The sequence below is a fragment of the Drosophila santomea genome, chromosome X (genome assembly GCF_016746245.2).
Source record: "Drosophila santomea strain STO CAGO 1482 chromosome X, Prin_Dsan_1.1, whole genome shotgun sequence".
Classification (NCBI taxonomy): Eukaryota; Metazoa; Arthropoda; class Insecta; order Diptera; family Drosophilidae; genus Drosophila; species Drosophila santomea.
This window is the reverse complement of record NC_053021.2, coordinates 3637168-3660814: the sequence shown is the minus strand read 5'-3', so window position 1 is coordinate 3660814 and position 23647 is coordinate 3637168. Positions and strand designations below refer to the sequence as shown.

At 40.7% G+C, this 23647-nt stretch overlaps 1 protein-coding gene and 1 long non-coding RNA gene across 11 annotated transcripts in view; one reads left to right on the top strand and one right to left on the bottom strand.

The window, feature by feature from the left end:
- Nucleotides 1-16507, bottom strand: part of LOC120455173 — a 101782-nt gene extending 85275 nt beyond the window's left edge. The window contains exon 1 of one of the 4 annotated variants that reach the window (XR_005616724.2): nucleotides 16147-16507. This is a non-coding gene — a long non-coding RNA (uncharacterized LOC120455173). The remainder of the gene's footprint in view (nucleotides 1-16146) is intronic. The other 3 variants (XR_005616723.2, XR_005616722.2, XR_005616721.2) reach the window with 3 other exon arrangements.
- On the top strand, nucleotides 1568-22594 carry LOC120455169 (transcriptional regulator ovo). Of its 7 annotated transcripts, none has more exons than XM_039641101.2 (6): nucleotides 1588-2168; nucleotides 16967-18424; nucleotides 18590-19725; nucleotides 19804-20235; nucleotides 20598-21272; nucleotides 21366-22594. In XM_039641101.2, exons 1-6 carry the CDS (start codon nucleotides 1739-1741, stop codon nucleotides 21549-21551), a joined length of 4317 nt encoding a protein of 1438 aa, XP_039497035.1. In that variant the 5' UTR covers nucleotides 1588-1738; the 3' UTR covers nucleotides 21552-22594. The 7 variants fall into 7 exon arrangements, with proteins under 7 accessions (XP_039497036.1, XP_039497030.1, XP_039497035.1 ...); XM_039641098.2 differs by having other exon boundaries at nucleotides 1589-2168; nucleotides 19771-20235; XM_039641099.2 differs by having other exon boundaries at nucleotides 1590-2168; nucleotides 19777-20235.
- The last annotated feature ends 1053 nt before the right edge of the window (nucleotides 22595-23647 follow it).

The following is a 23647-nucleotide window of genomic DNA, read 5'->3' as shown; positions in this document are numbered from 1 at the left end:
TTTGCCGTTTAATTTCGCTTATATGGGTACTTTTTTCCATCTTACTTGCCCGCTGTTGCTTCTACTTATTTGGCTCGTTATTTCTTCTTATTGTATTAGCCGCGCTTCTCTTTCCATCGATATACACAAATACACTCTCACAAATATAGTCATGATGAAATTCTTGAAGGGCCATAGAAAATAAACTATTGGAATCTTTTAATCGAAAATCAAATGACTTAGGAAACGAACTAGCCAGAATATTTACAATAATAAGAAGTGTTTTTAGAAACAAATTTTGTTTAAGGGCAAATCTTTTTAAATGTCTTTCTAATAATTTTATGTTATCACATTATTATAATTTCAAAATTAAAACATTATTTTTTCTGTAACTCAAGTATCAAGGATGTCCCAAGTTCGGAACTATAGTTCAAAATTAACGAATCCAAAGTAAAAATTTTCAAATTGACATTTTTCTAAATGTTCTATTAACTTACCGATCCACCGAAACTGTAAGTACCACAAGTACAGCTCTCGGTATCGAGTAAAAGCCATCTTAGCCGGCAAATGGCCAAGGCGAAGAATCTTGATCATGAGCGTGATCATCATTATGATCACTACCTTGACTCTGACGAGGGAAAGAGAGTAAGAGAGACAGAGAGAGCGAGAAACTGCATGAGAAACGTTATGTGAGCGAAATGAGGCAACGCACACAAAACACTCTCACTCTTTCTCACACAGGTGCGCTTGGTTCGCCGTTTCGCCGCTGTTTTCTCACCTGGGCCACGGCGAATATCTCGTTATTTTCTGACTCATACGAAAGCGAAGTTTCGCTCTTTCTCTCTCTCGATTTACGGTGTTTTAAATTCGCCGTCTAACTGAGTTTGTTGTAGCGGCGAGATCGATCGCTTGACTTTGGTTTGGCCTAACTGACTACCTCGAATACAGTAAGTTGCGAGCCGGCGTTGTGAATGCACGTGTTTTCGCTTAACTCACCTGGGCGAACCCCAAAGACCAAAGCAAACCATAAAACATACATAAAACAATATAATTTATAAATACGAAAACACTGTGTTGTGCATCAAACAATATAAAAATATATTGAAATAAATCCATTACAAAACAGAAACAAATTTTTTTCGAGTAATATTTTTTACAAGTGCGCTGAATAACACATATAAATCAAGAACCCACAAAGTGTTTGAGAACCCAAGCAAATTGGGAAAAACAAAAAATTTTCTTTAAACAAATTTTTTGAAAACTTAAGAGAAACCCTAACAAAAATTGATTTTTCAAAAAGAAAAAAAATACTCTGCCAAATAGGCAATTTTTTTCAAGTACATTTTTTCCAAGTGTTTTGAGGAAACAAAGAAAAATTCTCGATCCAAATAACTAAAAAAGGAACTCACGAAAGGACCCCCAAAAACAATCCCTCATTTTCAATTGACTACTTTGACTTACAAGACCGAAGAACTTTCAAAAGACATGAAGAGGGCAAAACAAAAGTTAACTTGAGCTCGGCTCATGACAAAATCAAAACTAAAATTAAACAATTTTTTTTTTTGTCAACACAGTGGACGAGCGGCGAACAAACATACACACACAATTGGATTAGTGTTTTGTTTATTTCGGACCCACTGTAACTGTCCCTCGTCCACCCAAAAATAACCAATACGTCGCCTCCTTGAATTCGTCGCGTGTCGCCGTCGCGTTTCGTAAAATCGCTTATCGTTCATCGCAAGTCAATCGATAATCCATCATGCCGAAGATTTTCCTGATCAAAAATCGCCTGCATCAGCAGCAACAGCGCTTGCTTGAATCGCAGAATTTGCTGCAGCACAAGAATCAGGATGATGAGCGCTTGGTGCCGCCCCTCAGTCCAAGTGGGAGTGGCAGCGGTCCATCGCCCTCGCACACGCCCACGCCAACGCCCACATCCCAACCACCGCCACCACCGGAACCGCAAGGTCAGGGACAACAGGTGCTCGGACAGGTGCCCGATTCAGATCAACAGCCACTGAGCCTCACACGCAAGCGATTCCACCATCGTCGTCACTACTTCGGACAATCGCGCCACAGTCTCGAACATCTCAATCAAAATCAGAGCCCGAATCCAAATGCAAATCCCAATCAAACACAAAATCCTGCGGAATTGGAAGTCGAACGCGCCACTGGCCAAGTTCAAAATGGTAAGTTACATTTTTCTAAAACGACACGGCTTACCGAATACACCTTATAAATATATTTTCTTTACGTTTACTTAACCGTTCTGACAACAATGCTTTTTGTGACTCGTTTGGAATATTTTGAGCAAAAAAATATCAGAGAACAACGCAAAGAATTTTAATTTACTTGGATAAATAATTGCTACAAATCTGTCAGTCAGTCAATTTTTGTTTGCCGATGGGACATCGGGTAGCAATAATACAATGTGCCATATCTATTGCCTGGAAATCTTTTCAAATTTCAAGCTACACTTTTGGGCAGCTTTTGTTATTGCTTTTCGCCCACACCATGACGAACTCGTCCCCAGTGTATCTTTGTATCTATATCTGCCCTGTCTATCTTCCATTCTCCAAAACGGAGCTATGGTTTTACTTCGACATCAATCACTTTCATTGAATTTCGTAAGCGTTTTATTTTGTTTTATTTATTTATTTTTTTTAGCCAAAAGCCAACCAAAGTTCCCCAGTCTCTGTTCTGTTTTCGGTTCTGTTCTCCGTTTTCTGTTTTCAGTTTTCTTTTTATTTTTTGTCTGTTTCTGTTATATAATCGCCCAGCATGCTTATTAAGTCATTTCGATTTAGGCGCTGGACTTAGGTTAAAGGTTTAAAATTTTCATAAATGATTAGGCGAGAATAACTTTCTTCGATTCCGGGTCGGGTTTTATTAATTAAGTTCATTTCGATTTTATTTGAAAGTGAATTTCATTCAGCGTTCTTTCCACGTTTTTCGCTAAAGTCTTTTGTTTCTAAGGTTTTTTAACTGCCCTTTGTCTGGCCATAATTATATCTATATTTTTATTCAACCATAGCTCGAAGTCACTTCAAGAAAAGCGTCGTCTCTCACACGCAGCCTCATAATTTTGCCCCTTACGCAGGCATTATATTTCATGGTTATAGCTTATATATATATTATTTTCACGGAGCGTGTTGTAGAGTGTTATATACATTTATTAAATTAAATAACATGTTGCGTTCTCGGTTCCTCCCGGTTTATCGCCGTCCAAGTTCCCTTCATCATCTCTATCGCCCATCCACTTAAAAATGTATTATGAACGCTTCCGCTGTATAATTTTTATGAGTTCTGCGGATATTGTGTTGGAAGTTATTTGAAGGGAAATCGTTTCGCAACCTTATACTCTCGAGGAACCAATTAAAAAATAGGATAGAATTGCACAGTAGTTTATGACCTCATCTGATTCGTAGAATGTTTTATAGCATACCTTCCTTCAACAGTTATACTATACTATACTATAAAAGCCCCTTTGAAGTTCTGATTTTTAACTTTAATCAATCTGTGCAGGTTTTACTATTGTTTTAGGTATTATTTTAATAATTCTGCTCCTAGCTCTTGTCCATTACCATGTGTTCTCATGCTGCTCTGATTCCAAAGAACCCTCTGGTCACACTGCCTGTTCACTTTTTTGTTCAATTACCGCTTGCTGTTCGTGTTTTTCTTGGCTTTAGTGGGCTGTGCCCATGGCCAAGAACTTCACACACTTGAGCGCACACTCGCACACTAGAGGGAAGCTAGAATGAGCGAAAAAAATTATATAACTAGCAAAGTACAAGGTACTAAAAGCCAGATACAAGAAAAAATCTCCTCTCAACCACGCAAAAGTACAAGTTTTGCCAGAAGATGAAGAACCACAGCCAAAGCGAAAAGAAAAGAGTGTGGAGCAGAAAAATAACTTCTTTTTGTTTGGTTTTGCAGCCTAGACTTGCGCTAAAGTCCCAACTACACACAATGACTAAGAAGATCATCATGACGATCATGAGAGCCAAGTTCAGTTGGTTGGAGGTGGAGCAGGAGAATGGGGGTTGGGGGTTGGGAATGAGGACGTTGGGTGGGGTGCATTGTAGGTACGTCGTCTGCCATTTGGCCTAAGCAAAGTCAAGGCAACTGGCCATAATAAAACTTGTAGAACCAGTCGAATTGAAGACTGCAGAGAAGAAACCCACCAGAAGAGGCAGGAAAGGCAAAAAGAACAGAGCTTGTGAAATGCTAAAGGGCCTTGGAGGATGAACATTGGCACAGGAGAAAAAGCAAAATGCGAGCCAAGATGCCCGAGAAATCCAAACCGAACCGAACCAAACCGAACTGAACTGAACTTCATGCATATATGGACAAGAATTCCTCCTAGTTTCTTCGCCCTCCACAGCTGGAAGTTATGAGCATATAACTTCCTGTTACATTTTCCTCTATCTTTGGCCAGCGATCTTTATGCCGCGAATTTCTCTTGGGCCGCTAGTAAAAGTTAATAAATAACCGAAAGGAAATTCATTGATCGACCGATCGGCGATAAAGAAATTTCCAAAAATAAAGGAGAGCGAGCGATCCATGCAAATTCTGCAGCTGTTAGAACTGCAAGTTCAATTGCACACACTGCTTACACGCAGATGTTGCAATCCTCGAGCGGAAGTTAGCGAAAGGTTCCCTTAAAGACCTCGCGACCCTTCTCCAGAGACAAGTTCAGCGAACCCTCTCCAAACAACACTCACCATCTCAAACAAAACCAAAAAAAAATAAAACACAGACGACGACGACGAGTCAAAAGCAAAAGTCAAGTGGTAAATGAGGTAAATGGTAAGGTAAATGCAAAAAGAGAAAGACAAGGGGGCAGTAACAGAAAACAAAACCCAAAACCCATTACTTCATAGTGCCAGTGCTGAGATTTTCTTCGAAAATCAAATCAATTCTATTGTTTATTCAATTAAGCGCTTGATCCCCCCAGATCATTCGCTCTCCAATCCTCAACTAATTGGAGTTTAGATGGGCATCTCCACTTGATTGAGCATATGTAAATGGAATATAGGCTGATGAGACCTCTTTCTGCATTGATTAATCAAGCCTCATATTGGTAACCCTTTTCATTATCAAAAGCTTATTAGAATCAAATAGTTTCAGCACTCATTGATCAAGAAGAAAAAACAAGTGTAGCAATTAAAAATCCCTGATGGTAGCGAGCAGGCCTATTGAAAAAATATAAACAATTAACACTAGAATTGGAATATTTATATTTTGAGTAAATATATGCATATTAACTTGCATATCATGGAACTTTTGGCAAGCTCAAGTTGGCTACCTTAGTAGTTTTTAATCGAAAGACTCCGGCAGCAAACTTGATTTCTCCAATAGGCCGTCCAAATGAGTTCTTTTTCGCCTCCTCTTTTTTCTTCCTTTTCCCTCGTATGCGTACCTTTATTTTTTGGCATTAGTTTTACCTGCCGAAGGACTGATAAAACAATGCACTATGTGTATGTATGTGTAGGTGTGTGCGTGTGGAACTGAACTACCTGTGCTAAAGGTTTTTTTAATCTCCCAACCAAAAACGATATTTGACAATCGGAACGAGAGAGAGAGAGAAAAGCGAAAAAGGGCAACCAGAGAATCCTGCACACCTCGATAACATTCAAAGCCGAGATTTATTTGTGCAGTGAATCAACAAACAAGAATACTCAGCACAAAGGAAACGGCAGAGAGGAACACTGAAAGAAAGAGAGAGAGAGGGAGAGACTGACAAGAAAACAGGTCTCAAGTGCTGCCAACCGAGAAGAAGAAGCAGCAGCAGCAGAAGAAGAAGAGAGCAAAAAGAACGTAGAGTATACATTTGAAAAAAGGAAGCGAGTTTTTTTTTGTCCGCCTTTGCTGGGTGTTTTTCTTTTGCCTTTTTTTGGTATGCAGTCAAAGAAGAAGAAGAAGACGAAAAGAAGGAGCAATGTTGAAGAAGAACAAAAGAACGAAGAAAGAACGAAAGGCAGCGGGAAGATATAAATATATATATGTTCGTGATCATGGGCAATGATCAGCGCAATGATGATGATAATGATGGTGCGTGTATTTTCTTTGTCTTTGTCCCTGTCTCCCTCTACACCATACACCCATCTCCCTTTGTTCTTCTGGCATGAAAATGCATTATTTTTCCGTGGGCTGCAACTACTTCTAATTGAATTACCTTGTTTTGATATGGATACGCAATGATAAGATCAATGGAAGCAGTCAACGAGAAGGAAATAGAGAAAAATTAGAAAAACAAATAAACAATAGAAACAGTTTGGAAAAAAGCTAAACAATTATAAATATTGAATCCGAAATGCATGAAAGACTAAAATTGAATATGGCATGTGTTTCAATTAAGAGAATATACAAGCAGACCGAATTTAAAAATTTTCAAATGTATACAATTTATTTTTAATAGCTGCTATGCCTTAGCTCTGGATACGTTCCATAAATAAAACGACTTCTCTGTTGACAAGTGAAGCGCAGTCAAAACAAATAAATTGCACAATATATTCGCAATTCTTGTCTCTGATTTTTGTGAATTTCTGATTCTTTCTCCCCTCCCTTTCTGCAATCGCACAAGTGTCAATAACTTGTAAATCGCTTGAGCTGAGAATTTCTTATAATTTTTGTCAAATTATTATTATCAACTCTTATGCGGCCGAAACTGTGGGGAAAACTTGTTTCGTTTGATATATTTTTGTGTATTTTTAATTTTTACTTTATTGTTTCAAACACGTTTTTAAACCATTTGTAATCAAAGCAGCAAAAAGCACAGGCGCAGGCCGCAAGTAATATAGAACTCGTTTTCATTCTCGTTTGATGTTAACAACAGCAAAAACAAAAAGTTAACTGTTTTTTTGTGAAATATTTGCGTTTTTGTTGGCAGAAGATCGGCGGAAAAAAACAAACACGTTTTGGCCTGGCCAAAAACCACAAAAGGCGCGAGAGGCGGGCAGCGAAACGGTTTTTATTTGCCCTATCCGAAAATAAACATGTGCAAAAAAATAATAAGCGATGAGGTGAGTGAGTGTGGAGTGGGGGTGGGGGTGGGGGGTGTAACGTGATAGGTGTAGACATTATTTCAATGGCGAACCGTTTTCAAGTGTGCGAATTAATCTAACATAGCTTCCAATTAAACCAAGCTTAAATATTTGGCACGTTAAAGTAATGCACTTGAAATGCTTTGAATGCTTTAAGCAACAGGAGAAAAAAGGATTTATTTATTGATTGTTTGCAAATGAATTTCCGCATTAGGGTAGTACCTTAATGGATTTAATATTTATAGAGAAACTTAATCAGAAAATACAATTTTGTTGTATTAATTGAGTCTTATTTTAGATTTCCCCCGAAAATGCGAAATACGGTGACCACACTTTGCAGCCATTAAAATCGACACACAAATTTACAATTTATGCAAATTTCTCCGGATACAAAATAAAAGAAAAACGGAACGGAATGGCCGAAAAATTTCACAAATCCATAGGTATTAAGCATAATTGAATAATGGGGGGCTATTTTGTGATACTTTTGGCTTGCGGCAGATGAGCTGCGTAAATTGCACAATTTTCGAATGAGACAAAGGTTTTGTGCTTATTCGTTTTTGGCCTCTGATGAAATTTCTTTTGAACGACCAAAAATCGAAACGGCGATAAAATTTCACATATCTGCCAAAAAAAAAAATCAAAAAAAAAAGAGAAAAAAGAAGGAAGATCTATATAGGTACGTCCGCATTATATAGTTGCCGATATATGCGCAACTGACTGTGAGCTTGATCAGTTTGTCAATGGCTGCGTTTGTCAAGCCGAAAGCTGGGGAAAAAACCAGTTCAGAGGTGCAGCAGCCTCAGCCTCCAATGCAATGTGCTTAACGCATATGGTATATCGCGTATATCGCGGATCAGGGGGGTGCGGGGGCAGATATCGAAAGGGGGTTTCGACTATATAGTACGAGTTGTCAATGCTTTAGCTAGTCGTGCGAGGAAAAGAGAGACAATCGCAGCTAAATGCAGTTTCATGCAGTCATTCATTCATTCATTTAGTCAGTCACAAGTCAACCCTGACCTGAAAAGACTTATGTATCTGTACATACATATGAATATGTTGTTACATGTGTATGCGTATCATGCACGCCTGCATGTCTGTTTGTATGCAGATGTTTGTTTTGTATGCAACTTTTTTGTCGAGATGCCATATGCGATCATCGCTCTTTCCTCTCTCTCTCTCTACCACTCTGCAAATGCATCTTTATCGCACTCGCACTCGCACCCACACTAACCGTCTCGAGTGGGTAGTAATACGAATTAAATTATACCTGTTGTTTAAAGATATATGTACATAATTACGACAGATTGGTGATGTATTATATATAGGAAGATGACTTATTCATGGCTGACTTTTATTTAATATTAGCACCGTTATTTTCTAAATATCTAACTCTAAACAACTGATTCATCAAAACTAAGCGTTTGGGTAATTTTCACTTTTTATGACCGCAAAATCACAATAAAATCTAGTTGTCGTCACTTCACACACACTCTCCCAAATTGTGTGTTTGTTGACAAGTGTCAAATATTTCAATATCAATATCAAGTTCGTTGCCTAAGTCTTTTCTTTGGTGGCGGACTGCAAGTGAAAATTACCAACAAACACAAATCTAATAATACCAATAGTAATAATAATAATAATAATAATAGGACAACAAACAACGACAAGAAACTACACATTAAAGCCAAGTAATAAATGATATGCACACATACCCACACAACAGTGGGGCACACATGAAATGAAGTTAAAAAAAAAAAGAAAAAAAATCTACCGGTTTTCAAGGTTAGGCCGCTTTAACTGTATTAACACCGGGTCCGTAATCACAGCAGCAGTTACGTCATAATGAACAGAGCGGCATTTACAGCAACAACAATCACTTTATACTTTTGTTGTATTTTTTTTGTCTTGTTTTTTGATTGCGGTTTTGGCTCATTTCATTTCTCAGACCCAAAATAAAATTTATACGCATAATTTCATATTTGTAACAAAATCCAAAAAAGACAAAACACGAAAAAAATAAATGAAAAATGGGGGAGAAGATGCAAAGAAGTGTTGTAAGTGGGTGTTTGCTTAACATAATCTCGCATTATTGTTTTCCTCCTTAACGTGTTTCGGTTTCGTTTTTTATTTTTGTTTTTGGTTTTTTTATTTGCTTTTTTTTTTTGTTTCTGTATGCAAATGTGGGTCACCCAACTCCTGGAAAAAAAGTTTTGTTATATGTTTACAGTTAAAACAAGGCAGAGCGCTTCTCTTGGCTTTTCACTCTCCGTTCGCATTTAGCAATCGATATTGAGAGCAAGAGTTAAGCAAGTTGACGGTGCGATGCGCATCATCATCAGCATCATTATCATCATCATCATTATCATCATCATCATTATTGATTTTCGTTGTTTTCTGTTTCAGCTTTTGTTTAGTTGCCTTTGCTAAAATTTCAACGTGCTCGTTTGCCGTTGACAGTTGATGATACCATGTTGTAATCGGGGGCCTATATAACGGAAGGCAAGGTCAACCAGATGCGGTTAAAAATGATTTTTTCTCTTTTTTAAATGCATCAGCGGTGGATTTATAAGAGAATTATAATTAGAGAATTTACATGAATCCGAACAAAATATTTTTAAGCCCCTTTTAATTCGATAGAGTTAGAAAATGCAGGTTACATTGTGTTAAATACAACCAAATAAGGTCAACTAGCCAGCAGTTAATATAGGAATAAAGTTTCCCGAAAACACAGCACCTATGTAAATAATCTAAATGTGCACGCAGGGGATGAGAGCCCGAAACTAGTTTCTTAAAAGGTTCATCACTGTCTCATTAACAAGTGCCTGCAATTAATTAAAGCCACCTGTTTCGAAGGCTAAAGGAAACCGCTAAAAAGAACTAGTTACTCAATTGATTCCCCAGTTAGTTTTACGCCATACATACTCGTATATTAACGATTTTGCTGAACTCTCTGTATCGTATTTGATGAATTTCCGTTACGTTTTTTCCAGCCTTTTATTCAAACGCTGTAAATGAGTTTGTCAACCAAATGTTTACTGTTTGTTTTTGTTTTTATTTTTTTGCAACAGTTGTTGTTGCTACGCTGTGGAACTGACCAATACAAATATAAATATTGATGTAGACAAAACTCACACGAACACTTGCCAATTGAGAAGCGTTTTCAGAATGAATACATTATATGCGTTGACCTAAATTTGGTGTCTCATTTGTCTGTGTGTCAGTTGCACAAAGAAGCATGCTAAATAGCAACTAAAAACCATACAATTGCAGTCAGGGCGAATTGAACAACTGTTTGACTGACTGACGTACTAAATGGACTGACTAACTGGGGGGAAAAAAAACCGAAACAGCATCGAAGGCTGTCCATGTGCATGTGCTAATTGTTACAGCCAATAGAGCCACATATGTCTGACTTATGCTCTACTATTCATGAATATCTATAGTTAGCCAAGTAGTTTTCAGATCATGGAATGCAAAATTTGGTAGGTACATCAAATACAATATTACAATATATTATAGCCAAAAAGGATTATCTATACTTAAGGCCAAAAGGTTCCTTTTTTTTTGGCGCAATTTCTGAAACCGCACCTTCCTAACACAGTTCTTCTCGAAAAACAGACATCTAGTCTATACGAACATGTATGTACATATACATATATGTATATACAAATATAGAACCGAAAAGCGATTTTCCGTTCACAGTTCGTGCCTGCCTCATTAACATTTCACGGTGACAACAAAAACAACAGGGTGCAGCCTCATCTATTTTTGTTTTGAATTTTTTTCATGCCACATTGGCTTACAAATCATTTAACGCAATTGCGTTAAAACTTTGCCCCAAAGGAGTGTGTATAGCTAGTCGTGTGCAAGCAAACATTTTTCCGTTTTACTTTATCGCAGCTTCTTTTTTCAGCATTATTGTTAAGCAGTTTGTTGCACTTTTGTTTAGTGCGTCCCCGATTTGTTTGCAAAGTTGGGTTAAATGTGGTCAAGTGGGGTTGAGATAGGGTTGCTTTCAAAGCTGAAACCGAAACTATATATAACTAATTAACTATATTTTCTATTATAAAGATAAGGGTGTGATTTGATTTGCCCGTTTTGCCTTCTGGCCAGGACAACTAGCTGTTGGCCATCTATCTGCGTGTACAGTATATTTGGCACTTGTCAATGCCACATTTAGTTCAGGTCTAAGCGGCGACATAACAGCACAAATTGCAATGTAAACGAGTCAAATGAAAGAGAGCAAGGTTAGCATTGACATTAATACCAAAAACAGCCAACAACAAATTGAAAAGCACATAAAAGCTGCATTAGAACAGCGACAGCAACAGAAACAACAACAACAATCGCAAACTGGCAGCGAATAAATAAAAGCAACTGTAATTAGCAGCTGCACAAAACGTAGCACATGTTAGCACAACTTGTTGGTAACTGTGTTCGCCACACTGCAAAAATAAATGGCTTATAACATATTAGCTGCTTAACCAAAGGCAAACCATCTTAGAAAATGCATCTGAAAGGCATTCGTATGCATATTTTTGTCGTGTGTACAAATGTTTAAGCTCCATGTGGTTTGCAATTTAAGACGCTTCAAGTCGGAGGCCCTGAGTGGTTGGCAACGTTGATGATGACGAACAGCGATATCTCACACAAAAAAACATTAAATGCTTAACCAACATTTAGTGGCGGCCATAATTCGTTGCAATTTCGACCTTGAAAACGAAGCAGCGCCGGCAGAAACATTTAAATGTTTGGAATCGTGGGGAAATGTACAGAACTCAACCAATAACCCAACTCACAGCGGTTTTTGTATTATGCATGTTTTCTTAAGACAAAAGACTTAGGCAGCAAACTTTAAATACAACATATTAAGTTGGAAAGCATGTTGAAAGAGGCATTATATATGTCAAGGTAATACTTTTGATAAAAGACCCAAAAAAAAAAAAAAATTGTAAAGAAAAACCATAAACAAGAACTCCTCACCCAAGGAAGAGAGCATTAACCAAAGAAAACGTAATTAAGTTAAACGAAATTATTTTGTTAACGCGTCGGCAATTTATAATTCATATACTTAATACATATGTGGAGCGCGGACACAACAGGGCATGTTTATAAATACACATATATAACACACAAGCGGCAATCGCGATGGGCAGATTTTCGAGGATCGATAAAACTTAATTGCATGGCACTTAATGCATTTTAAGTTTTGCGGCCAGCGGATGAAATGAGTGGGTAACCCGAGACGGAAGAGCCTAATAAAGACCTTGGAGGCCCTTAGAAATCGAACTATCAACAGCAGCTGAAGCGGAAGACACCGAAAGGATACAACAACAAAAAATTGAGCAAGAGCAAACCCTAAAATAAAAAAAAAAACAAAAACACAAAAAATATAAACCGAAAGCCAAATTGGGCGTTAGAGACAAATTCATTTGGGGAGCGAGAAAAGGAGCCCATAAATTTATAGACTGTCCCGAGGGCCTGCGATCTTAATCTCGATACAGACAAAAAAGTAAAGAGAGTAGCCGAAAAAAAATATACGATATACGATTATATCCGATTGGATCGTGTTGCAAATGGGTTGGCACAACACTTGGCTCCTTTTGGCATTAGAATTGCTAAATGCTGCCAAGATCGGAGGGAAGAAATAACAGAAGGGTTTGCTGTTTAGGCTTTTACACTACACTACATAATTTGTAGGGGAAACGCGCGCACATTAGGTCATTTGGTCAGCGAATGAAACGATAAAAAAAAACCAAAAAAAAAGAAAAGGGAAAAGGATCCCAGGGAAAGGAGGACCTGATCCAAAAAAGCACCTGTTAGAAGCTCGAACTTCCTCTTCCTTCAAACGGATGCATTCATCAATTTGGCAGGATCACAGGAAGCACCTTCCTGCCGTTCCTCTTTATTTTTGCACCCTTCTCTTGACAAGGGTTCTGCATCTGCTATTCTATTCTCTGCCCCTAATATGTTTCGATTCTTTGCTGGACATTTGAAAAGGAGCAGAACTGAAAACACGCACTTGTCAGTTAACCAGGGAAGTGATAAGCTGTCTGTCGGCTAATCGATGACACTTTCAACCAACTCTTGCATTTATTTCCATCTCATTTTTAAGCCAAGCATTTAAGCATTTTTTAGTCGCATTTGTCAACGTTCTCCGCTCAGTTTCATGCTCTATTAAATTTCGTTCAGCATTTGCAATCGTTTCGGGTTTTTTTTTTTTGTAGTTTTGCGATGGGTGGCTGCTGGGGCGGATCAATGGGTATTACAAGTGTGTCACCAGCCGAAGATTGGCTAAAAGTTCATGGAGGCCTGACATTGCTCCACTGCTTTGTACTTTTCTCTTTCATTTACTACTGCCAACTTCAAATGAAGACACAATTAATTAAGTTTTTATCGGAGATGTGGCGGTTGTATTAACTCTTCTTTTTTGCGGTATAGCCAATAGCAATTATCTGGCAAATCCGATCATTGCTAAATGTCTAAACAATAGCTAATCAAGAGAACAGCACCTGGTGCATGTTATTCGTATTGGGGTCAATATATGTATGTACAGTATATGTATGTACAGCATGATGATCAACGGTATGATTATGAAAAACATGATGATTTCAATAGTTTGGGTCCGGATCTACTCATTGTTTAGCCAGCGATAAATGTATATATATATATCAGTAACTATATAGTTAGCTTTATATATGTATATGCATACTATGTATATGGGCAGAGCTGCTTGGAAAACGTTACCGCCTCTGTCAACGTGTTTGGCATTTGCAATTAGACACACAGAACCAACCACACGACAAAAAAGCAGACAAACTGAAAATATTTAATACAAGAAGAACGATTGACTCAAAGGAGGAGGCAGGTGGATGTGGGTGTGTGTGTGTGTGAGTGTGCCGTCATCGAATTGTCGTGCATGCCAGGAATTCCATATGCGATAAGCTCAGAATGCGTTTGGAATTTGACGAACCTCGCCATCTCTATTCCATTCTCTCGCATAATCCCTCTCTTTCTGTACCATAAACATTACATAAATGTTTAAAAAATTATATAAATATTATTATATTATATCTTTTGACTTTCTGCCTACTCTTCGATGAACAAGTGGAAACGCCCACAGCTGGAAGGGTTACACCTTTATAAGGAATTTACAGGTTCTCTGCGATCAGGTGTCACCCGCATAAAAATTATAATACACAAAAAGTGTGAAAATACTTCCTCAATGTTCGAATACGTGTATTTAATTACATGTATGAAACGCAACTAGAAACTAAATATATACATTGATAAGACCCCACCCACCCACTGAGAGGGACACTACTTCATTTAAATCACCTGGAAATTCCCGCAGAATACTGAAAGCCTGGGTTCATCTACCCAATTAGCAGGCGGCAAACCCGTCAAATCAAAAATCCATATGTACATACATACGCACATACATACATACATACATGCATACATACATACATACATACATACATACATACGTATGTAGAGGGCGCGAAAAAATAAGAATACAAAATATCTTACGAATTCTAGACGACAACTTCAACGGTTCGACTCGAAATGCTTTGCTTTGTCGGCATTGTCATGCACTATTGACATATGTGTATGTACATATATATTGTATAATACACAGGAAGAATTTCCTATGCAGTTCAATTTGACAGAATTTTTGGTTTACAATTTCCCGATTCATTAGATGATAGTTGTGCAATGGTATTTCTTTTATAATAAACTTTATAGACCAAATTGGAAGATCGAGTCTTTACATTTTTTCGCAGTGCACAAGTATTTCACTTTTTTTGTTGATTTGAATTCGAACCTTTCTACGTTTTGCGTATTTGTTATATTCCCTTTTCTCCGATTTTATTTCTTTACTTTTTACATTTTTGTTGCGTGTGTTTACGACGCATTTGGCGCTAGACAAAATCGGTGGAAGCCGCCGATTTCAGTGGGGCATAAATTTAAATTTCATCACACAAGCGGGTGTGGGAGAGATGGCGCTACTATGCAAATTGATTTACGGTAAAGGATAAAACTAACGTCCATTGAACCCGCGATCGCTGGCGAGAGCGAGATGCTCAGATACGGGACTCGATTTAATCGCCAATTATTGCCCTCTCTTTTTCGCTAGAAAAATTCTAATTGTTTAAGTGATTTTCCTCTTTTTTTTTTATTTTCTCACTTTGTTTTAATTGCTGTTCGCTCGAGGTCAATGTTTGTGCTTTGTTTTTTGCTTTTTTATTGTACAATACAACATCAATTGAAATTCATTTCCTCATCGCAGCAACACACAAAAATGCTACAAAAAAAAGAAAAAAACACAACAAGCTGAAAAACAAATGCCGCCTTATTCGCATTTTATTTTCAACTTGAAAAACTCAAGCTCAAACATGTTTTCTGTGTGTGCTTGTGTAATTATCAACATTTTACAATTCGCCTTGACCTTAACACAATAAAATAAATTACAACTATGGCCAATGCAAACGCACGCACACATCAACAACTGAAACTTGTTACATGTAGAAGCCGTGTAGAATGCCAGTGTGGGCGTGTAGAATGTGACCAGGTGGGCGTGGCCCGTATTTTAACCCATTAAAAAAACTGAAATGGCATGTCAGGCATTTGGTGGGGGTGGGGTAAAATGCGTTAAATCGACAAGGCAAGCAATCAATTATTTTCGAATTTAATGTGGCATGAAATTCGCATTTTAAAATAATATTCAACGTATTATAATACCTTAAAGTTAAACGTTTTTGTTTTTAGAAAATAAGAAAATGCGGGTATGCATGTGTGTGTGTGTTGCTGTGTGTGCGCATTACACAGTTAGAATTTATGCGACGTCGACTGCAACAGTTGGCCATGACCAATAGAGCGAGATGGCAAATGCGTGATCGGCATTTGTAATTGCACACACTCCTGTAATTGCACAAACAGTACATGCATATACATACATATGTACATTCATAGAAGCAAACGTACAAATGCAATTACACACTCGCTAAGGGCCAAGAAAAACACGCACACCCACGCCACCAAGCACACACACACACTCACACTTCGACGAAAAAGCCTTGATCTTGATCGAAATAGCAATAAAGTAACAACTTACTGTGCAGTGTTGTTGGTTTTCTTGTTTGCCTTTTTCGCTGCACTTGTTTTGATTTAAAGCCAAGACGGCTTTTTCAGCGGCTAACCTTGTCTTTGCCCGTTTTGTCTTTGCACTTGCACTTGCAATTGGCGATTCGCGCAATTAATTAAAAAACACCACTTAAGTTAACTTTTAACAAATCCGAGCACTTCGCAACTGAACGCTATCGAGAATGATTGCTTGCATGAACATCCGAGAGAGGGCGCTTTAAGCTTTGGTTCGAAAACGGGCGAAAAGGGAAGCCGCGAACTAGAAAATTAAAGATGCTCACTGTTAACGAATTTTAGTAAAAAGCTTTAAATAATGGCTTAAAACATTTCAAATGTAATGGTTAATTACTATTATTTTAGTTTTGTCAGTTTCAAGTTAATAAGTTGTATGTAATTCTTAAAGACACAAGCTGCTGTACAATTTTCATAATTTCTTTACTCTGTTGACAACTCTGCACTTGCAGACACAGTTAGAAACTGCGCTTCCAACCACCCACCATACACACACACACGCGAATGGACGAATATTAGGAAGAAACGCGGTGTAATCGAAAGTCCGTTCCTTTTTACAGTTAAATGGCAATCGTCCGAGCGAACGGATCAGAAAAATTTCGGAGACTCATAACTCTTAGCTTCTCTCATTTTCGGTGATTTTCCGTTGTTTCTTTTTTCGCCCGCACTCGTTCTATTAGGTTCCACAAGGTTTTCATATATATAGTTTGATAGTTTGTATTAAGTTAAGTTATTTTGGACACCTGATGCTAATTCACTGTTCTCCTCTTTTCTTGCAGAAAACTTTGCCGCCGAGTTGCTGCAGCGTTTGACACCAAACACCGCCACCACTGCACAAAATAATATTGTTAACAATTTGGTTAATAATAGCAAAGCCGCCTCCGTTTTAGCCACTAAAGACTGTACAATTGAAAATTCCCCAATAAGCATACCAAAAAATCAGCGAGCAGAGGACGAGGAAGAGCAAGAAGAGCAAGAGAAAGAGAAGCCCGCGGAGAGCGAGAGAGAGAAGTCCGTTGAGAGGTCAGAACAGCGAGAGAACGAAGAGCAGGTGGAGCGCGAAGAGGAGGAGGAAGAGGACGACGAGGTGGATGTGGGCGTAGAGGCGCCACGCCCACGATTCTATAATACCGGCGTGGTCTTAACCCAGGCCCAACGCAAAGAGTATCCCCAAGAGCCTAAGGATTTGTCCCTAACCCTCGCCCAAACCTCGCCAGCTTCACCGCATATCCACAGTGACTCCGAATCCGATTCGGACTCTGATGGGGGCTGCAAGCTCATTGTGGACGAGAAGCCACCATTGCCGGTGATCAAACCATTGTCCCTGCGACTGCGCAGCACACCGCCACCGGCGGATCAGCGACCAAGTCCGCCGCCTCCGCGTGATCCCGCGCCCGCCGTCCGTTGCTCGGTGATTCAACGGGCACCGCAATCCCAATTGCCTACCAGCCGGGCTGGTTTCCTACTGCCCCCCTTGGATCAGCTGGGACCCGAGCAGCAGGAGCCCATCGATTATCACGTGCCGAAGCGAAGAAGCCCCTCGTACGACTCCGATGAGGAGCTGAACGCCAGGCGCCTGGAACGAGCGCGTCAGGTGCGCGAGGCAAGGCGTCGCAGCACGATTTTGGCTGCCCGCGTTCTGCTGGCCCAATCCCAAAGGCTAAATCCACGCTTGGTGCGATCATTGCCGGGCATTTTGGCTGCTGCAGCCGGACACGGACGGAATAGCAGCAGTTCCAGCGGTGCCGCCGGCCAGGGCTTTCAATCGTCCGGCTTTGGCAGCCAGAACAGCGGCAGCGGGTCGTCCAGTGGCAATCAGAACGCCGGTAGCGGTGCTGGTTCACCTGGATCCGGTGCCGGAGGCGGTGGTGGCATGGGCGGCGGTCGCGACGGCCGAGGGAACTACGGACCCAACTCACCGCCAACGGGAGCATTGCCTCCGTTCTACGAGAGCCTCAAGAGCGGCCAACAGAGCACGGCCAGCAACAATACGGGTCAGAGTCCCGGCGCCAATCACTCGCATTTCAACGCAAATCCAGCGAATTTCTTGCAAAACGCCGCAGCGGCAGCGTACATTATGTCGGCAGGTTCCGGTGGTGGAGGCTGTGCTGGTAACGGAGGTGGTGGAGCATCGGGGCCAGGTGGTGGCCCATCGGCAAATAGTGGTGGTGGTGGTGGTGGCGGCAATGGTTACATCAACTGTGGCGGTGTTGGTGGTCCAAACAATAGTCTCGACGGTAATAATCTATTGAACTTCGCCAGTGTTTCTAACTATAACGAATCCAATTCCAAATTCCATAATCATCATCATCAACACAACAACAACAACAACAACAACAACAACAATGGTGGTGGTCAAACATCAATGATGGGTCATCCCTTTTACGGCGGTAATCCCTCAGCCTACGGCATAATACTCAAGGATGAGCCGGACATTGAGTACGACGAGGCCAAGATCGATATTGGCACCTTTGCGCAGAACATAATCCAGGCAACGATGGGCAGCTCCGGTCAGTTCAATGCCAGCGCCTATGAGGATGCTATAATGTCCGACCTTGCCAGTTCGGGTCAGTGTCCAAATGGAGCCGTCGATCCGCTGCAGTTCACGGCCACTCTGATGCTGAGTTCGCAGACAGATCATCTACTGGAGCAGCTGTCCGATGCCGTCGACTTGAGCTCATTCCTGCAACGGAGCTGTGTGGACGACGAGGAGTCCACCAGTCCGCGGCAGGACTTTGAGCTGGTGTCCACGCCCTCGCTAACGCCGGATTCAGTGACGCCGGTGGAGCAGCACAATGCCAACACATCCCAGCTGGATGCCCTGCACGAGAATTTGTTGACGCAGCTCACCCACAATATGGCCCGGAGCAGCAGCAATCAGCACCAGCACCATCAGCAGCATGGTGTGCAGCAGCAACAGCAGCAGCATAATGTGCAACAGCAGCAGCAGCACAATGTGCAACAGCAGCATGGCGTGCAGCAGCAGCAGCATGTCCAGCAGCAACCACCGCCCTCGTATCAGCATGCCACGCGTGGCCTGATGATGCAACAGCAGCCGCAGCACGGCGGCTATCAGCAGCAAGCTGCCATGATGTCACAACAGCAGCAGCAATTGCTCAGCCAGCAGCAGCAGCAGTCGCACCACCAGCAGCAGCAGCAACATGCCGCTGCCTACCAGCAGCACAACATCTATGCCCAGCAGCAACAGCAGCATCATCAACAGCAGCAGCAGCAACATCATCACTTTCACCACCAGCAACAACAGCAGCCACAGTCGCATCATTCGCACCATCATGGCCATGGCCATGATAACAGCAATATGTCGCTGCCTTCGCCAACTGCTGCTGCAGCTGCAGCTGCAGCTGCTGCGGCTGCCGCAGCCGCTCACCTGCAGCGGCCAATGAGCAGCAGTAGCAGCTCCGGCGGCACAAATAGCAGCAACAGCAGCGGGGGCAGCAGCAACAGTCCGCTTCTGGACGCAAATGCTGCTGCAGCAGCAGCAGCTGCCTTGCTGGACACAAAGCCACTCATCCAAAGCGTAAGTAATCCATTTGGTCAACCACTAAATACACAATCACAGCAGCAAAAGCAGGGACAACAAATCACCTTGATGAAGACCACCAGGTACACGGAATTCGTCGAGATGGTGTCGATGGATGTGACGGTCAAGCCAGAGCCATTTAACGAAGCCAAAACCGAAATTACCGAGATCACCACCGACGAGCTGACATTGGAAGCGGAGACCCTAGCAGCAACAGCAGCAGCATCAGCAGCAGCTGCAGAGGGAACTCATGTTCTGGCACCATCGCCGGCACCATTGTCGTCCGGCAGAAAGCTGCGAGGTCGCGCCAAAGCTGTGGCCTATGGCTCCACTATGATCACGTTGATATCCACGCTGAAATCGTCGCCAGAGGTGCCGGCCACCAAGACGGTGCATCGCACCACACTGCGATCTTTGGCTTCGGCGGCGGCGGCCACTGCAGCGGGTTTGCTGGCGCCATCGCCCACCGTTTCCGTTTTGAATGAGAGCAAAGTGTTGCAGCGGCGCGTAAGTGCGGAAGAAGAGTCGGAAATCGGACAGCGTTGGTTCTCTAAGAGATTGGCTATCATTTGCGTTTCAATGGACTGCGATTATCGAAGGCTTTTTGTTTTAAATCATATTTAATTCCACGAAACTTTAGGAAAAGCAGTTCATTGAAAAGTTTTGGTGCTAGTTTATTGGATTGAAGGCCTGCGCTTTTAGTTTACTGACGATTCTTTCTAGGAACTAACCCGTTTTTGTGTATTTCACCTTTGCCACTAGTTTGTGCTTGTCTGTGATTGTCTTAGTCTTAGTTTTGTTGATTCCTTCTACAAGATAAACGCAATGCGTAACCATTACTAATGATCATTCTATGCATTTTTCAACAGTTGGGCTTGCCGCCGGATCTGCAGCTGGAGTTTGTGAACGGCGGCCATGGCATTAAGAACCCGCTGGCCGTGGAGAATGCCCATGGTGGCCATCACCGAATTCGCAATATCGATTGCATTGATGATCTCAGCAAGCATGGCCACCACTCGCAACAGCAGCAGCAGCAAGGCTCGCCGCAGCAGCAAAGTATGCAGCAATCGGTGCAGCAGCAGCAACAGCAGTCGGTGCAACAGCAACAGCAATCCCTCCAGCAGCAACAGCAGCAGCAGCACCATCAGCACCACAGCAACAGCAGTGCAAGCAGCAATGCCAGCAGTCACGGTTCCGCCGAAGCCCTTTGCATGGGCTCATCCGGCGGAGCCAACGAGGATTCCTCTTCGGGCAACAACAAGTTCGTATGCCGCGTCTGCATGAAGACCTTTTCGCTGCAGCGCCTGCTCAATCGGCACATGAAATGCCACTCGGACATCAAGCGGTATCTGTGCACCTTCTGCGGCAAGGGATTCAATGACACCTTCGACCTCAAGCGCCACACGCGCACCCACACCGGCGTCCGTCCGTACAAGTGCAATCTGTGCGAGAAAAGCTTCACGCAGCGCTGTTCCCTGGAGTCGCATTGCCAGAAGGTGCATAGCGTTCAGCACCAGTACGCCTACAAGGAGCGCAGAGCCAAGGTGAGCATGCTTTTCGATCCATCCTCTGGGATGCTGCAAATGGGAAGTGATTGATTCTATCTGTAATCCACATATACCACTCTCTCTTCACAGATGTACGTGTGCGAGGAGTGCGGCCACACCACCTGCGAGCCGGAGGTCCACTATCTGCACCTGAAGAACAACCATCCGTTCTCGCCGGCGCTGCTTAAGTTTTACGACAAGCGACACTTTAAGTTCACCAACTCGCAGTTCGCCAACAATCTGCTCGGCCAGCTGCCCATGCCAGTCCACAACTAGTTGATGGATTTTTAGATATATAGGAATCACTCGAACCACTCGAACCACTTAAGCAAACCAACCAACATTGTGACTTTGAAGTTTTTTGAAAACTGCCCCCCTCCTCCTCCTTTTGCGGAGGATACGGAATTTTTGGAGATTATGCTTATTATGTATATTTTTGCCTAGCCCTAAGAAAATTAGTTACTAGCTGCATTAGGCGCCACTGTATCACGCTACCCCAATTCACTTTGCTGTGCAAATCTCTCTCACTTGAAAACTTGAGCCCATATTTTTATAGTTAATCTTGAATTTTCGTTTACTTCGATTATGGATTTTTCGGAAAACCGCGTTGTTAGTCAAAAAAAAGGTATCGTTAGCCGTAAGAAATGTTTGAAAATGCTTTGAGCAACACACAAATTATGGATGATCACTCGTATATTACGTATATTACAAGAAAATATATAAAATATTTAGCTTTAAGATGTTAAGAGCTACCAACCGAACAAGCTGCAAACGTTTGCATTTATTTGTCTTCAACAAAAAAAAACAAAAATCAAAAACAAGAAAAAAAAACAGCGTAGAGCAATGAGTGCGGTTAACATATTTACACACCACCAACCATATGCATAAATATTTATTACTTAATCACAAACCACATTGCAAAGAGGCAAATCATTCGAATAAACTAGGCTAGGATCTTTAGAGAGAGAAACGTAAACTAAAGCTGTTCATAAATGAAGTCAAAGCCCAACAATATCCAGCGTGTTATGGAAAAACGAATTGCGAGAATATGATTTACTGAATATATAGTTTGCATTAATCTTAGCTCATAGGCAATACCACCAATTGTACTGATCTTAAATGAACAAACAAACAAAACACTAAACACTAAACACATAATCTTACAACATTATGTATCTGATGGTATAATTTGTAAGACCTAGTTGTAATGTACTTTGAATCTGGATTCGAATTTGAGTTTGAATTTGATTACGATAGCAGGGAAACCATGATTTCCAATTCGTAACATTAAACTGCATTATTATTTCTGTTTTAGCTTAGCGCTTTTTTTTTCTTTTAATTTGTTGTAAGCAACAACGGGTTTTTTGTGCAATCGCTTGGTGTTGGTTAAATGGAATATAAGGACAAAATGACAAATCTGATTTAAGCATCGTACTTTAAGGTTTATGCGGGGGCTGTGCATTGTGGCGCCACGCCCACCGCCCACCGCCCGCTGTACAGCCTCCGAGGAAATGGAGAAGAGGTCGGATGAACGAGGGAGCAAATCGAAGCTTGGCAATGAAGGAGTCCTTGTTTCAATCTCCTCCCTCGCCTAACTTAGTTCTTAACTAGTAAACTTTCACTCACACATAACTACACACATATATAAATATCAGTTCAGCACCCACACACACAGACACACACAACGCACACCTAAATATATACTTAAATTAAGTTAGTTAGTTTAGGCAATATCTTGAACTTAAACAAGGACGGCAGCGGAAAATTTGATCAATGAAAATCTGAGACTTCCATGAAAAATTCCAAATTTTTTTCATTATCATATTTATCGAATTTTATGCGAAAACGAACCAGAAAAACAATATTACAAATATATTAAATATATAACAAAATTTGAACGGAATGAAAAAAATGTTTAGTTGATAATGAAACAGTTTTTTTTTTAATCTATCACTTATGTATACTATATATAAAGATTATGAGAAGCGAATTAATTAATAAATAATACATATGACAAAAATTAAATACAAACTGAACTAATTATTGAAATGGTGAGTATACAAAATGCTATCCACTTTTAGTCCAGAAAATGGAAAATTGAAAACGCTTGATATTTTCAAATATTTTGTATTTTATTTATTTCGCTAGTTTCTTTATGTTTTGTCCTTCATTTTTTATGTTCAGTGTTTTTTTTTTCAGAGGTTTGTATTTAGTTTTTTTACAATTTTTTTGCTCGGATTTTTTTCTTCCATTTTTTCAAGTTGCTTTTCTCGATTTTATTGTTAGATTTTTGTGGTTTTTTTTTTGTTTGTTTTAATTTATATATTTTTTACATTAATTACTGAAATACACACACAGACACGGAATTACAA

What these genes read in the sequence shown, in the direction of transcription:
- LOC120455169 (XM_039641096.2), top strand. Translation starts at nt 1,739, where the DNA reads ATGCCGAAGATTTTCCTGATCAAAAATCGCCTGCATCAGCAGCAACAG. An exon ending in CACTGGCCAAGTTCAAAATG is followed by an intron (nt 2,169 to 16,966) that starts GTAAGTTACATT and finishes CTTTTCTTGCAG; the next exon opens with AAAACTTTGCCGCCGAGTTG. An exon ending in GCAAAGTGTTGCAGCGGCGC is followed by an intron (nt 20,236 to 20,597) that starts GTAAGTGCGGAA and finishes ATTTTTCAACAG; the next exon opens with TTGGGCTTGCCGCCGGATCT.